Source organism: Engystomops pustulosus, chromosome 5 (assembly GCF_040894005.1).
Source record: "Engystomops pustulosus chromosome 5, aEngPut4.maternal, whole genome shotgun sequence".
In the NCBI taxonomy this organism is placed as follows: domain Eukaryota; kingdom Metazoa; phylum Chordata; class Amphibia; order Anura; family Leptodactylidae; genus Engystomops; species Engystomops pustulosus.
Window position 1 is genome coordinate 48,565,879 of NC_092415.1, and position 18,061 is coordinate 48,583,939.

Here is an 18,061-nt window from a genome sequence, read left to right on the forward strand (position 1 = left end):
TATTGAGGCTGCCCTTAAATGATGCGTTTGTGTTGTGTTTTGAAAAACATTGCATCGGGGGGAAAAACTGTTTTGTTTGTAGCAACATGTCGCATCATTATTACAAATGTTAAAATAAGAAATCACATTTTGTTACTTATTCCAATGCACCTGTTATTCATTTAAAAAACATCATTTGCCTTAGGGCACATTCACACATGGCACTAGTGTTGTGTTTATAGACACAATGCTAGATTCTTTGGGCGGGCCACGACCCGATCATACATGCTTTTTCAAGTAACACGAATGCGATCAGTAACTAGCGACCAGCATCTTTAAAATCCCGGGGGCTGGTTACCAATCGCATGCGTTTTATTGGAAAATGCATATGCGATCGGGCCGAGGCCTGCCCCTTGGTGCTAGCTTTGGATTTTTAAATGCAAAGCTAGTTCCACGTGTGAACTGCCCTTAGAGGAGCTTTATTTTAATGAATTAGGGGGTACTTTATGTAATCAATTATGCTATACATATAATAAATTAGGGGTGCTGTAAATACTGTAATTTATTCTGTGGGACTATATATAGGATAATGAATCTATGAAGCACTCTATATTTGAACTATGTGCAGTTTGCCTGGGTATAGTGCTGAGGTCACCAGATTCAGCAATTGTGGTGCACGTTCTGCATAAATCTGGCGCCCCCTGCACTGCTCCGACAGAGTGCACCAACTCTTTTTTGGTGCACCTTTAACACAGGCCATGCAACACACTTCTGTCGGAATCTGCATGATAAATGAGTCGTGTGTAAAACACTTGTGGCGCTGACACTTCTTAAATACATGTGCAAGCAGTTTGCACATAAAACAACGTGCAAAGTCTGACAAAATACTGGCGCAGGGGCCTTTGTAACAAGGCCCCAGTGTATGTTTCTGATATGGGTGACAGTATGGTCCATTGTGTTGTGGGGATATATTACATAGGAGAAACATATTGGGGGTCATTTACTAAGGGCCCGATTCGCGTTTTCCCGACGTGTTACCCGAATATTTCCGATTTGCGCCGATTGTACCTGAATTGCCCCGGGATTGTGGCGCACCGGCGCCGGCATGCGCGCGACGGAAATCGGGGGGCGTGGCCGAACAAAAACCCGACGTATTCGGAAAAACCGCCGCATTTAAAAACCGAAAAAGTGTCGCTTGGGGAGCGCTTACCTTCACCTGGTCCGAGGTGGTGCATTCCGGCGCGATGAGATGACTTTCAGCGCAGCAGCGCCACCTGGTGGACGGCGGAAGAACTACATTCATGAATCCCGGCCGGACCCGAATCCAGAGCAGAGAACGCGGCGCTGGATCGCGACTGGACCGGGTAAGTAAATGTGCCCCATTGTTTTCTAGTCCACATCATACTGTAAGTGCCTGTGGTACTTTTGGGGTCGCAGTGTGAGAATATGCTGCACAGAGCTGGAGACAACTGAGGGCAAATAAAATAGAGAAGTTATAAAAAGTTCTCCTCTTGATGGAGTAGACTGGTGAGCTACTAGTAGTGTTGTCACCGACTAATCTATAGTGTGTCAGTCAGTGTCAGGGAGCCAGGTCTACCTTCTGAATGTCACCCAGCAATATTTTTTGGAAATGGTATCAATTGTTGGAAATGTTATCAGATTTTTGTCATCAGGGTATGATGGCTTTTTAAAGACTTGACTTACTGCTCTTACAGTAAAGAATCCCTGTCTATGGCGATGGTAGAATCGCCTCTCCTCTAGGCGTAGAGGATGCCCCCTTGTCCTTGTCACAGGCCGAGGTATAAAAAGATTTTTGGAGAGATCCTTGTACTGCCCGTTTAGGTATTTGCACATTGTCTCCCCTCAGCCGACTTTTTTCTAAACTGAATAACCCCAAATTTTGTAATCTGTCCTAGGATTTTAGTCCCCCAATTCCCCTAATAATCTTTGTTGCTCTACTCTGCACCCGTTCCAGTTCTACAATGGCCTTTTAATACACTGATGCCAAAAACTGTACACAATTTTCCATGTTTGGTCTGACCAGTGACTTGTATAAGAGCAAAACTATGTGTGCAGGGAGAGGCCGGTTTATATAGAATTTTGGGAAATGGCCAGCGGCAATTAACAGTGCGCTGGCCCATTAAATTTTCTGAAGCTGGGGCGTGCACCCTAGTGGACGGGGGCACGCACACACGGCTCGAGGACCGAGATCAGGAGCGGGGAGAGGTAAGCAGCGCGAGGGCTGCACTGGCATTTGAGATATGGGTCGAAGGAGCACCCGTGACTCCTCCTAAATCCAGGAGATCCCTTTCAGCATGTGCCACTAAGAAAGGCTTGGCTACATATGGATTATTGGTTGGTGATTATCTAAGATATCAGCAACTTTCGTACGCTATGAAGATAAGTAAAGAGAGAATTAAGTTCACTATAGAATCACATGAGTGTATTGAGTTTCTAAACAGTTGCACAAATACTCGCAAAGTGATAGCTAAGGTATATCCATTTTTGCTGAAAAGTCACACAGGCAATTGGAAACACGGGTCATGTATGAAATGGGAAAGGGAGGTGGGCACAATTTCGGAACATAACTGGTCACTGATATATAAGAATATCAAAAATTGCTCCTTTAACTGGAACCACATAATTATTCAGCATAACATAATTTTTAAACTCCGGCAGATATGCTTAAAATGAAGTTTCAAAGTAATTTAAGCTGTAAAAAATGTAGGGTCTTGGAGGCTAACTTTCTTTACATGATTTGGAATTTTCCCAAAGTAGCTTTATTTTGGGAAAAGGTATATGAGCATGCGTCTAAGGTACTGAGGCAGAAATGGAAACCCTCAGTTTTTTGTCAATCTTTGGCTTGGCGGAAGAACAGGGCTTGGATCCAAAATATACCCCTCTACTTGCCAAAATTATGCATCTGGCTTGTGTATGTATTACCAGGAAATGGGGTAGTAACGACCTGGCTACGGAAAATGAACGGCAAATTTAACCAGAAGAGTGAGACAGTTTGAAAGAATTAGAGCGGCAGGAAGTAGTAGCCCTCAGAAGTGGATTAAGACATGGAATCTATGGCAACAAGCAGATTAGGACTGGTAAGGGGCCTTGGGAAATTTTTAATTTTTTTTACCAGTGGGAGGGTGTGGGAGGGAATACAAAAAATATGTAAGTTATTTGGGCACATTTACTTACCTGTCCCAGTCACAATCCCCGATCCGGACTGTCCAACGATGATGCACTGTGGCACGATCCATGTAGATCGTGCGCCCGATATTCTGCATCTGCCGCTTCCCTGCTGAGGTCCGCCGGAGTTCAATACCATCTCCCCGGTGTATGTAAGTGCATTGTCTTGCAACACAATTTAAAAGTTAAATCCTGTGCTTAGTCCAAATCAGCCGGATCATCCAACGGCAGGACCCCCGATTTGTGTTGCATGAAAGCCGGTGCGACACAAACCACTTTTAAAAGCGTTGAAAATCGGAAATTGGCGGAATACCTGACCTAATTTTCCTTCAATCTATAGAAACTAAAATAACAAATCATATTTTCTGTACTGGATCCCAAGCCACTCATGAACACCACTGACCAGTACATGAACATACATACAATAATTTTTTTGATTTTGCCAACTTCTGGCGCTAATAACTTTTTTATACTATGGTGTACGGAGCTGTGGGTGGTGTCATTTTTTGCGAAATTTGATAATATGTTCAATGATATCATTTTTAGGACTGTACGACCTTTTGATCACTTTTTATAGATTTTTTTAGATTTTTCAAAATGGCAAAAAAGTGCCATTTTCGACTTTGGGCGCTATTTTCCGTTACGGGGTTAAACGCATTGAAAAACCGTTATCATATTTTGATAGATCGGGCATTTTCGGACGCGTCGATACCTGATGTGTTTATGATTTTTACTGTTTATTTATATTTATGTCAGTTCTAGGGAAAGGGGGTGATTTGAAATTTTAGGGTTTTTTATTATAATTTTTTTTTTTTAACTTTTTTTTATTTTTATTTATACTATTTTCAGACTCCCTAGGGTACTCTAACCCTAGGTTGTCTGATCGATCCTATCATATACTGCCATACTACAGTATGGCAGTATATGGGGATTTTCTTCCTCATTCATTACAATGTGCTATCAGCACATTGTAATGAAGGGGTTAAAACGAAATAGCCTCGGGTCTTCGGAAGACCATGCGCCGCTATCTGTTTGAGGCTGCCGGCAGCTTTGCCGGCAGCCCATGCTGTGAAAACACCCGCGATCGGTGCTAGCACCGATCGCGGATGTTACCGGTAAGCCTTTGCTGCAATATGCAGCAAAGACTTACCGGCTATGGAGAGGGCTCAGCCCGTGAGCCCTCTCCATGCAGCGCGCCGCGACCGCCGCCGTGAACACACGCGGGCGGTCGCGAACCGGTTAAGGACATCCAATTTACAGACAACCTTCTTAGGTACCTGAATGCTTTAATTTACTCCCAGACTGCAATGATCAGCTGTGAGGTGTCTGTAATGAAGCTTTATTGACAATCCTTGTTCGCATAACAGAAATTTTTTGCAAATTTGTCTGCAGCTACAATTATAAAATATACACTTCTGACTTACATACAAATTCCACTTAGAAACCTATCTTGTGTGTAACCTGGGGACTGCCTGTACCAATACTTTTAACCTTATATATGGTCTTACCTGTGAGAAGAACTATAGATTCAGTAAATTCACCCCCAGGGACACTTGTGATCCAATCATTATAATAAAATGTGCTACGGGAACAAGTATAATCTTCTTTGACAATTATTTTTTCCAAGAACCATGAATCTATAAAAAATATTATATAAAAAAATTAAATGGAAAAGAATAGAAATGAATAATCCCATCACTCCAGATGATCAGTTGATATAATAATGTACAATAGGAATAACAAATCTTTATACTTCAAGGGGTTGTCCCATTTCAGCAAATTAATGTTAATGTTTTTATGATAAAAAGTTATACAATTTTCCAATATACTTTCTGAATCAATTCCTCTCGGTTTTCTAGATCTCTGCTTGCTGTCATTCTATAAAAAGCTTCTATGTTTACTTCCAGTGGACAGAAATCTGATCATGGTCACACAGGTGCACGGCTCCGTGAGAAACCGTGAGAAATTGATACAGAAAGTATTGGAAAGTTGCATAACTTTTTATAATACAGATAATAACATTAATTTGCTGAAATGGGAATGCATGCGCATGTATTTCACGGTGTCTTTGTTTATTTACTCCACTTACTGGCTCAATATATGATCGGTGCACGCGCACCATTGTTCTTGAAGTCAGACACCATTTGGGAGCCCGATAGCGCATGCGCATGGAATATACTTCCAGGTCATGGGTCACAAGTCATGCATTATCCATACGGACATGGCGGCTGCACACCTGATGCCTAGGTAATTAATTTATCTTTTACCAGCATATAAGCGGGACAGAGCATGGCCTTTTATCACCCCTGAGGAAGTCACGACAGCGTGACGGAACGCGTGGGGTCTTTTCCCACACTCCAGCCCTCCCTCCCCCCGTCTGACCTGTGTTACTCCACTCGTGGACTGCTCCTGGACTTTTTCTAATTTCCTATCGTACATTGGAGGTATTGCATCCTTTATGTGCCATTTTCATACTTGCAGGACTGGTCCACTTGTCTGTTCATTTATATATTACTGTCTGGGAGTTATCAGAGGGTGTTTGAGGTTGGGGTGTGGGTGGTCCCTGGAATAGGGACCAGGTTTCCCCCTTCCCCCTCTTTGTTTGGGGGACTGTGTGCCTCATTGTGGCACTTTTTAGTGTTTTTATCTTGTGTGTGTCCTTGAATGTATGAATCAAATTACTCTGTTTGATATATATTGTTTTGGGCCATATATTTGCATCACCTTTTCTTTGTGCATTTCCTGAAATGGGAATACCCCTTTAAAGAGGACCTGTCACCCTTAAAAACTGCACTAGGAGCTGCTTAGTTCAGCTACAGCTCTTATTTACGTCTATGACTTAACGAGCCGTGCACCATGGCTAGATTTCTATCCACTGGAAGTAAACGTAGCAGCTTTCTAATGAATGACAGCAATTAGAGATCTGGAAAACCGTGAGAAATTGATACAGAAAGTATATTCGAAAATTGTTTAACTTTTTATCATATAAACAATAACATTAATTAGCTGAAATGGGAATACCGCCTTTAAATTCAATTAATCGAAATTGGAATTCTTATATATAATTTTTGATAAAAGTGTGTATCTATGGGAAAACAAAATAATTCTGCCTAACTATATAACTATACATATATAATCTATAACATTATTACCTATTTTACAAATATGAAGCATTTTATTTTGTAAAATACCATCAATTTATCAGTTTAAAATCGGAGATTACAAGCGAGATACAACCTTTACTGTCATGATATCTGCCCCGGAGTAGTTAATACATTGCTGCAGTATCTAAAATGTTATATTGTACACGGTGACCACAAATACTGTAAAGTAACAAGATTTTTGTTAACATGCCGATATAAACACATCCAGCAGATGTGTGCAGCCTGTAATGTCCATTACATATGTAAACAAAGACTAGAAAAGGAAATCTAATAGGCGACGACTTTGACATTTGGTCAAATCCCTCATCTTACTTCTTATTCATTTATGATAATCATTTCACTATTGAACAGATTGAGGGCATGAACTATTATAAGGAGGTTAAAGCTATTATAATCAAGGGTCGTGCCTTGATATAATCATCGGGGTCTAGGTCTTCAACTGCTGCAAAAAATCAGGTAATTCCAACCAGAAGATTCACATTACATTTACACAACATAGTGAGGCTATTTTTAAGTTTTGTATTGCTGCATAATGAATATGAATATTGGTCCATTCACAAGCTTCTACAGACATTTTCTGAAAATACTGTACACAAAAAAAACTGCAAACATCGGTTTCATTTGGAGTTCAGTCCTAGTTCTATGCAACAATGTGGTTTTTTTTTTGTAGCACAAATCATCTTTTACCTATTTCAGATTCTCTCTGCTGCTTCCTTGAAATTTGCACACGAAAAACTGCACTAGGATGTATCCCAGTACTGTCAGTGTTTTCTCACGCACCCATAGACTTCAATTGTATTTTTTTTTTACCTCAGACCCACATCAATGTAGGACATGCTCTGATTTTGACGCAGGCAACGCAGATGCACATTGTAAAAAAAAATGCGCATGTGAAAAGATATATGGAACAAAATGGGGCACATGTACTTACTCGGTCCTGTGCGATCCCGATCCGGAGTGTCCGCCAGAATGCACATCTGCCATGATTCAAGAAGATTGTGCGCTGGATATCCTGCATGTATCACTTCTTCCCGGTGCATGTAAATGCTTGGCTTGTGACACAAATTTAGATATTAAATCCCGCGCTTAGTCCAAATCCGTCAGATTAACCGACGGCCCGACCCCCGATTTCAGTTGCATGAAAGCTGGCGCCGATGTGCCAAAATCCGATCGCATGTGACACAATCCCCGGCGCGATCCCCGAAAAAGTGACACAAATTGAAATATTAAATCCGGCGCTTAGTCCTAATCCGTCGGATCATCCGACGGCCCTACCCCCGTTTTCTGTTGCGTGAAAGCCGGCGGCAATGCGCCAAAATCCGCTCACGTGCGACACAATCCCCGGCACGATCCCAGAAAAGTCGGTAAACCCGACGAAAATGCGGCCGCTGGACCCTTAGTAAATAAGCCCCAATGTGTCACATTGGACTCGAACAACAAATTTGCTTGTGGGTAAGTGGCCTAAAATCTAGTATGATAATTAGGATTTCAGGTGCCACAATTAACAAAGCTAGGTGCTGTATAAAGTTTCTTTTGTAATATAATGTACAATGAGCTCTCACACTGCGTCGGAGAAAGGCCTGTAAATATTCCAAGCAGTTTTATAAGAGACTTATATTGGGATTTGAACTCTATACTCCTGGTGTCAAAAGCAGCAACATAGTGAGGTGAGCCCCATGTTTTAGTGGTGAGATTTCAGGAATTTTATTTGCCTAAAAGCCTCAATAGTAATGTTCTTTTTAAACATTTACCTGCAAATGCTTTTTTGTTGCTGGCAACTTCTTTAAAAGGTGCAAGGTGTTGTGGGAGGTGACATGGCCTTTTTTTAAACCTTATGAATCCCGTCATTAAACATTCACTATAATATATTTCTTTATATATATATATATATATCACTGCAATGATCATGTTCTTTGTTTAAATCAACTTAAAAAAGCAGGCTATACGTCAGTAGTTTACGGTTGTTGGATCTACACATACCTGATTCCAATTTTTTGAAGCCAAGAGCAATCTTCTGTAGTTGACCAAGAAATACAGCCTTTACAGTGAAAACATCTATCTGAAATACACAATCATGTGTACATTGCATAAGATAGACAGTATGGCTGCCGTAAGCATAGAATATACTAAAGTCAATACTGAAGTGTTTTTAATGAAGATGATAAATATTCCAATAATATATCTAGGTCACCTATTTCCAATGCTTTCATGGGGCATTGCTTGAAACACACCATAAATATGGATGTCAAGTAAAATAATCGGCTGAATAGATGGATATTGTTTTGGAAGAAAAGTTTTCACATATCTTGTAAGTCATTCTATTATACCTCTGCTCATTCAATGATCTGCTGTTAATTACTGAATAGGATAGAATAGAAAGAATAGAAACAGAAGGGTTTAAAGGGATACACGACAACTTATACTGAATCTTTTATCCGCACAATTAAATAAAAACCTACTCAGCTTATTCTGCTCTATAACATGCCTTTAAACATATGTTAAATATAAAAAACCCTGATTCCAGTTATCCTTTCGACTTTTCCATAAGTCTCGGCTGATGTCCATTGTATGGGGCACCAGGTATGCATTGGAGAAATCCAATAGTATCCATCACTGTGGCTTACAGCTTCATTTTTATTGGATTATTTAAAGGGCATAAATGCCTCCGTCATTTATTCAGCTGATGCGTTTGCCCTGCTAGGATTGTATCTCTATCAGCCTCAAACGCATCAGTGAATACATGTTGTCGCCATTTATACCTTTGAAATGCTGGGATTGCCTTTGAAAATAATAAGATGACTTTAAATATGGAAACATCTCCATAAAATTCATAAGTCTATAAAGTATCTGGCACCAGATTTTACAGCTACATTTTAAAATCATTTAAAGGAAATCTACCACCAGGATAAAGGATTGTACACCAAGCACACTGACATAATGGTGTGTGCCCCCTCTGGCAGGATCTGCTCTTCTTTTAGCTTACCATGCCTTTGTTTTAAAGAAAAAAAAGGCTTTGCAATTATGCAAATTAGTGTGAAGGGCTCCAAGCTCCATTAACACTTATGGAACCTGGAGCCCCTTAGGTTCATTTTTTGTGTAAAATCCAGGACATATGAAACTAAAAGAAGAGCAGGTCCTGCCAGAAGGTTTACACACCAGTATGTAAGTGTGCCTGGTGTACAAACCTTACACCTGGTGGTAGATGTCCTTTAAGGTCTACTTTTTAAACGTATAAAGGACTCATTTGCTCTGTCTCCTTGCATTCCCTGTGACAATTCGGGATTGTCTTTTCTTCCACCTAGCCTAGTTCCACCATTATTTTGACAAGAAATGCATGAAGAAATTGACATCTGAGTGGTACCATTCTCATTGTCACAGGGTGGTGAGAATACCCAGTTATCACTGACAATGTCATAGTTGGTGGATAAACCACAACTGAAAAATTCAAATATTAGATGGGTGCACCCAACCCATTAGATAATGTTCAAATTGTATTGCAGTCCTCCATTGTAATGGTGCCCTTACAATGGAGGGCTAGGATGTATACCACTGTTCTGTAGATCTTTTATTTTATATAAAAGTAAAAAAAAACATAACAATACATAACACAAACCAAACATACAACATATACAAAATATATACATTAACTTACCTGCTGATCCAGCCATATTCACACCTAGCAAAAACAATAACTTAAAATACACCGAAACTAAATTCCACAACCCCCACCCAACCGATTATCATATCCTTAACCAAACCAATAAAAAAGACAAGCCACACCCACATAAATGACCATAAATATACATAAACCCACCCCACACCCTCTAATAACAATGTTTTTTTTTAAAAAAATATATGCTAACAAACACAGAATACACATAACACTACTCTACACTAGATCCCTCGCCTGCACCCTCCCCATCCCCCTAGACACCCCCCTAGTAGTCCAGACCAGTGTCCAAGGTCAGTTCATAAATCCCACCACCATCACCCCCCTCCCAACACAATGCCCCAAACCCCACTATATGCAATATATACACTAATTACAACATAACTTGAAGAAAACATAATACAAATAAAATAAAATACAAACCACATAAAGCCCAGGTTCGGCACCTGCAAGCCCAACATCACTATATGCTCAGAACGCAAAACAAAAATCTACTGTGCAGCATCAGCCCAACACCAGGAGAGGAGATGACAGACTAAGGGACACTAAAGGAGAAACCCCTCCAAAGGAGAGAGGCCCTCCCCGTGCCCAGACTCTCATACTCCAGAGAGCGCACCTTCACCAGGTCACCCAGAATGTTCCTAACCACCTCATCCACCGGGAGGATTTTACGCTGTGTCAACACTAAGCACCGTGAGTTCCATGTGTGGTACCTGACCACTAGACTAACTAGGAATAACGCGGCCCAGGCCTCTGAATGCTCATCCCACTGTTCTGTATGTTTTTACAGTGTCATGCGCCGTCCAGTTCCACCCCCTGAAAGTGGTAGGAGGAGTGAACATCAACAGAAGCCAGTGATTGGCTGATGCTGATGTCCTTATATGGACAGTGACCACAATGGGGACCTGGCAGAGCATACCCTCAACTAAATGTTCTGCTTTAAATGTAACCAGAGTAGCAGTTACTTAGAAAGACAAATATCAACTATAAAATAAATATAAAATAGGTGATAAACTAGTGATAGCCTTAATGCATCTACAGTAAACAGCTAATGTAGAAATTGAATAAAACTTTCCTCCTCCGATGTGCAGATAAGGGACTCTCCGGTAATTAATTTCCTGTTAATGAGAACATATGCCAGACTTGGCTGGAATGAAATCCTCTACTATTCCTTTAAAACATTTCTACAGATCGCTGCCAGCATATTTGCACATCACTGATATAGTCCTGTAACCGTTCTTCAGGTTTATGGGCATCAGCGGTTATTCATTCCTAATTAACAGATCTTTCAGACAGAGGGATAAACTGTCCCCATGAGACTACGCCGGTTTTATTTTTTCATAAGAGCCCGTGTTTTGTGAATGCCGTCAAATTAGCTGTGTTTACTGAAAGCAGATCCTGAAGGCTTTATGGAAAGTCATCGGCAGCAGTGCGCACCACACTTCAAATGTGTGAAGACGGAGAAAAAAAATCATTTTGCATCTACAAAATGGAAACATTAACCCTCTCTTATGCTTGAGGCCTGTCATTTCCCAATCACAGGAAGAATCTGATGGTATGATGAGTCTTTATGATAGATGTAAGGCACCGAGCGGTCATAAAGGTCTTGTAGAGGTTCAGATGACCTAAAGCAACATCTACATTCTGACAGTCAGTATATTTCTCTCCAGGAAAAGGGATGGAGGATGACTGTCTGATATGTGGGGTCTATGGCTGGCAACACACAAACATGGTCACTCAGTGAATCGACACCACACTGCAGAGGACAGCACTCTGAGTATGGTATTGATATTTGATGCAAGGAGTCCCTTATTCTCCACAACACAGACAGTTGTGTGTCATTGGCTTAACTGCTAGAACCTCATTGATCATAAACAACACAATAACATAGGGGACTACAAGTGCATTGATGTTCCCCATATGAATGGAGTACATGTTTGTCCATATCTCTGCTCAGTGAAGTGAACAAAGCACTAGATTATCATACACATCAAGGGGCATATTTATCAGGGCCTGAAATAATCACAAATGCGAGCTTATTGCTAGCACTTGCGATTATTTAGCCCAATCCGCCACTTTCATGCCAGTGGGGGAAAGTGAAGGGGGGGGGCAGCCGAGTGGAGGCCGCGGCTGGCTGGGAATGGGCCAGCGCAGGGCGTCACTGTCCCCGTGCCTGTGCACTCTATGCCAGACAGGGCCTCTTAATGTATTGCGCTGAGAAAATGCACAAGCGCCGGTGTATGATAAATATCCCCCCCCCCCCAAGACTCCATTTGTAAGGTAGAATTGGAAGTGAAGGCAAAACTACATTATATTTTGGGGGTCGGCATTGGGGTCCACAGGATTGTTACTGTATGTCACTTGAAGGAGTTTTGAATATGTATGGTTAGTGGTACTTTCATGTTGCTTATGAGAGGTGGCTCACGACACAACCTAGCTACACTGATGTTAAGAGACTACAGGGAATGCAATCAGCTGCATGTGACTATGCTTTGTCACAGGATAGGCAATAAAAATCTGATTGGTGGGCATCTGACTGCCGGGACCCCAGCAATAACAAAGAGGTACCACCCTTGTCCCTAAATGAATGAAGCAAGCGGTCGAACATGTGTCTTGCTGCTCCATTCAATGTCTGTGGAAGCGCTGGAAGTTGCCATACCATTGAATGGAGGAGAAGGATGCATGCTCAACCTGCCACTTTATTCATTTAGTGAGAATGGGGTTTCATCCTCATTATTGACAGAGACCCTCACAGTCAAATTGTTATCCCTATGGATAAGGGATAACAATGACATTTGGGGCAAATCCTTTAAAGGGATATTGTCATCTGGACAATTTAATTTAATTCATCTGCCATATGTACTGAATACATTTCCTTAATTGCATGTATTAAAAAATTATGCCTGTGTGTAAAAATGGTGTTTGTTTTATAAATGTAGCCATATTGTCCCTTAGAAAAGAGATTGCTGTCCTTGGAGATGACCACCACAAAAATAGCTTTTGTATATGAAATGTCCTGGAGTTTCTACATCTCCCACAGCTGCCCAGTGGTAATGAACACTGAATCCAGGTGGTCGAGCATGGCTCCATAGCGGATGTCTAGCCCACTTGCCAGGGTGCGTGTTGTCATATCCAAGGTCATTTCTACGGGTCATATGACTACATTTATGGGAAATTATCTTCACAAAGGTAAATTTTTTTAAATAAATCGGATACAATTGAAGAAATGTTTTAATATGTCGGATGAATTTAACCCCTTAAGGACCGGGCCCTTTTTTTCATTTTTTGCATCTTTATTTTTCACTCCCCACCTTCAAAAATCTATAACTTTTTATTTTACCATGTAAAAAGCTGTGTATGAGCTTGTTTTCGGCATAACAAATTGCACTTCATAGAGATGGTATTTAATATTCTATGCCAAATACTGGGAAGCGGGAAAAAACTTCTGAATGAAGTGAACATGATGAAAAAAAATGCATTTGCACCATTTCTTGTGGGCCTGGATTCTATGGCTTTCATTGTGTGCTCCAAATGACAGATCTACTTCATTCATTGGGTCAGTATGATCACTGAGATAACAAATTTGTATTGGTTTTATAATGTTTTCATACATGTACAAAAATTAAAACCTCCTGCACAAAAAAAAATTCTTCATTTTGCCGTCTTCTGGCACTAATAACTTTTTCATACTTTGGTGTACAGAGCTGTATGGTGTCATTTTTTGCGACTTTTGATGACATTTTCAATGCTTCTATTTTTAGGACTGTGCAATCTTTTGGGTTAAACATAGTGAAAAACCATTATTATATTTTGATAGATCTGGCATTTTCGGACACGGCGATACCTAATGTGTTTATGATTTTACTGTTTATTTATATTTATATGACTTCTGGGGAAAGGGGGGTGATTAGAATTTTTAGGTTAGGGATCAACAATCAGGGTCAAGATGGTGACGCTCAAGCGCCAGCAGCTTTGCCAGTGGCGATCAAAGGGTTTACACCCGCGATAGCGATAGGTGTTTGCTTCATTGTGAAGCAAACACCCGGTGAGTATGAAGAGGGCTCAGCCCGTGAGCCCTCTTCATACTAACACCTACATAACAAGATATACAGGTATGTCTTTTTGCGCTATGGGGCTAAAGGTGTTTTCCCATGAAAGAAAAATTCTCAAATCTCAATCCCCTAATAATGTTAACACAAAAAAGTTAATTTTTAACCCTTTACTTCACAATTTACTCAGTTGTATTGCTGTTTTAGCTCTTATCACTCCCTAGACTGCTCAGTGCAAAATTCCAGGGTGTAGGCAGGGACTATGCAGACAATTATAATCCCTCTAGCTCCGTGTAGCCTCAGGCAAGATGGCTACCGACCCTTAAGTCAGAAGTTACAGGGTGGTGTCTAGGGGCAACTGAAATTGTGTACAGCAGGACTGATAGAGACAGGTTGGACTTGGAATTTTTTTTTTTCGTCATCTTTGTACATTTAAGAAACATGTCTTTGTGGGAATAAAATTAAATATGAATTTAATTCCACTATACCTTTATTGAGTATCTTTCTGTAGTAGCCAAGCTAATTATTTAATGTAAGATGCTTGTGTCCTGTTGATACTTACAAGCCTGAATTCATAAAGCTTGTTGTCTCATCCTGAGCAAAACCTCTGTTTCTGTGTATCTGTACTACTACACTATCCTTGAGTAGGACTGTAGATATATCGGTCTTAGAAATAAAGATTTTGGAGGAACTTACACATTAAAATATTTTAAAATGTTTTTAAAATTACAATTTCAAATTTCCTGTTTTGTTTGTTTCTTTATTGTTTTGGTAGTTCTACGTTAACCCCTTGCTGCCCCATGACATTCTAATATTGTTTATGTTCTACTGTATACAGCATTTAAGGATTGTTTCCCCTATTCTACTCATGAGTGCTGGAGTAGCACATTATACATAAGGCTTCTTGACTTTGCACAAAATAACATGCACAAACCAAATGTCCTGGAGCTAAGCATAATGTCTGCACACCTTATAAAGGCTTTATGTGAAGGTTGTAGTATAACCCTGCAGTTCATATCCATGTGTGTCCTTATTGCTAGTAATCAGCACCCGAGGAATCACGAGCGCCACTGCTTTGCCTGTGGCTTCCAAATAGTAGACCTGCATGTATTCTTTGTCCTGTGTATTGTGGAAACCCATGAGACTCATATGACTAGAATTTCCTTCAATGCTATGTGCCAGCCTATAAACAATGTCATTTTTGTCATTCTAACAGAAAGGAAGCAGTCACAAAACCAAATCACTTTTATCTTGTATCTCAAACCATATTCCTATAGAGTTGTGAGATTTAAAACAGCTGACTTATTTTAAAATGGTGATATACCCTTATTATACAAAAAATTGTACAAAAATTGTACTACAAATTATAAAAAAGTAGTATTGCTGTAACCCTATACTGTAACTGACTTTAACCCTGACTGTAACCCTATATTTAATATATTGTACCATTTAGTTAATAGCTAAATGGTACAATATTGGCTAAATAGCTCATATAATACGCCGGACAGATATTATATTGTCCTGTGTAGTGTTGGACCAGAGTACCAGAGGTTTCTCCAATGGGCCTTGGCTCTAATCCAATAACTCAGACTAGAGACAACCCACTTTGAAGGCTACTAGGGTCTATACCCCAGAGGTTGATGGAGGGTGGGTCCCAGGATAATTGTATCTGGTGGGCCCAAGGAATTCATGAGGAGACACCTCCCAATTCCATTTCCTACTTCTTCACAAACTTTTTTTTATATCTAAATACACTGTAGCCGGAAATCAATCACCATCAGAGAAATAGCAAAATTTATTTTATACCTTCCTCACCAATAGGAGAACAGACCTGCCCCATATCATGCTGCCCATACCTAGGGAAGTATAATCTAAAGGCAGCTCTGATATATTTTTTATTATCCTATAAAATAATAGTTCCCTATAGTTTAAGTAGAAAAGCATAATTTAGTTCCGTCATTCTTACTGTATGTCAGGCTAGATGCCCACCACCGAGTCGATTCTTGACTCATGTCATGTCATGGTTATTATATTAACTTCAGTGCTGATCACTTCTTGATGATGATCTGAAGCCTCTGTATGCTCTTAGGTAAAAGCATTGGTGGAACTATTTGACGCATTCTCTGGGTTATTGATTGAAATCTCTCCTATCCGATCGGGATTTGAATGCTTTTTATAAGGGTATATGACTGAGGGGTAACTCCCAATAATTTATTTCCATAAATAAATAGCTGATATATGCTGAAAAGGGAGAAGGGGGCAACAACATTTTAGAAAATTGCAAAAGGTGGACTTAAATGAAAGCTCAACAATGCAAGAGAGCTGCAGAGGTTTGGGCTAAGGGTTGTAGCAAGTGTCTTTGTGAAATATGCAGTGGTCCCTGTGATCTGGAAATACCCTAAGCTTCAAAGATATTTGGAGCAAATCAAGTTTATATTGGATGAACTTACAGGGGCTTTAATTACATTAGATATTAGTACATTTAAATTGGGGGACAGTTCTTCAGTCGTTGCAACTGCAACTCCAAACTGTTTTGTATTAAATTCATTACGGGAAGTCCCTCGTACAATAAAGTTATAGTTAGAAAAAAATGGTAAACATACATAATGGAGAAATGTGATGTAGATAAGAATAAAGTTAATATGAGTCAATCCTGGCAAAACTGGCCAATTAAATGCCAGCCTTTCGTTTACATGGTATCATATAGAATTAGGAAGTTTTTTTCTCTCCTACTCCACAGAGAGGTTCGATGGGTCAATAAAAATGTTTTTGCAACTTATAGTTCAGAATAAGGAGCCAAAACTTAAAACACATGTAATGTTCCAAAGTAGAAACTATAATAGTTATTACACATCCAACCCCAATAATATTTACCCTCGACCATTTACTGTACCTGGCCTTTGCCAAAAGACAAGACATCACTGTCAGACACATTTACAACTCTCTTTCCTGTTTCTCCATTTTCTCCTTCAATACAGATGTACATCTGACCAGTGCTCCTTCCAACCATTTGATCTCCAGTGTGTATAGAAATGGTGTAATCCACCACTGGAAAAAATAATCAGAAATAGTTTTACAAAATACAATTTCACACTTAATTGATGTGTAATAGGAAAATGATAAGGTTATATTCACCAGGGAGAGGATCCATATGTGGATACGGTGCAGGGATTTCCACACATTTATCTTCATTGGGTTTCATCCAGCTTTCAAAACTGAGCCACATTTCCTCATTCGTCACGGTGTGTTTTATGTGTATTGAGGATAAATACCATGACTTAAACACCTGTGTTCGTGACCAGGAAACCTGCACCTTTAAAATGGTGCCAATCGCTAGTTCATCCTAAAAGGAGACCATGAAAAAGACAGGTAACAATATGTCAATGTGGGATGAGGAATGTCCACCACAGGTTTGGGCTTGACCTGCAGTCACAGGACCAGGGGTCTTGTAGTCATTGAGTTGACCCTGAAATCCTCTTTATAACTAAGCATTCCAGCCAAATGTGAGGCCATCTGTCTAACAAGTAAAGTTTGGGTGAATCAGATCAATCAAAATGATGATGAGCACAAGCACACCAGAAAATAAACATCAGAATCAGGTATCAACACGATAGCGGATTAATGTATGATAAGAAGTTTACATCAACACACCGAACTTTGATCCATCCTATAACCTATACTGGAAGTCCTGTATAAGTCAATGTAGCAAAGAAGCCCTGCTCTATCCTGTGCTCCAATGCCTTTTAGAAGACTACTAGAATGGCTTACAAAATAGTCAAACCCAGAAGCCCCTGTACCATGGAGCAGATCATGGGACTTATGGTGAACCATTCTGCTATTTGCATGGCATCAAACAGTCAAGACACCTCGCGATCATACCCACATGATCGCAGATACATATTATTAATAACCCCTTGTACTGTACAAGGCAGTCCCCAGGTTACATACAAGATAGGGTCCGTAGGTTTGTTCTTAAGTTGAATTTGTATGTAAGTCGAAACTGTATATCTTAT

The 18,061-nt window shown here is 40.1% G+C and overlaps 1 protein-coding gene across 4 annotated transcripts in view; it reads right to left on the reverse strand.

The window, feature by feature from the left end:
* Positions 1-18,061, reverse strand: part of RP1 (RP1 axonemal microtubule associated) — a 312,070-nt gene that overhangs the window by 102,375 nt on the left and 191,634 nt on the right. For all 4 annotated transcript variants that reach the window (XM_072151901.1, XM_072151900.1, XM_072151899.1 and 1 more), the window contains exons 37-40: positions 17,184-17,391; positions 16,942-17,096; positions 8,310-8,388; positions 4,674-4,802 (exon numbers count right to left, since the gene is read on the reverse strand). In XM_072151901.1, coding sequence (XP_072008002.1) covers positions 4,674-4,802; positions 8,310-8,388; positions 16,942-17,096; positions 17,184-17,391 — 571 coding nt within the window. The remainder of the gene's footprint in view (positions 1-4,673; positions 4,803-8,309; positions 8,389-16,941; positions 17,097-17,183; positions 17,392-18,061) is intronic.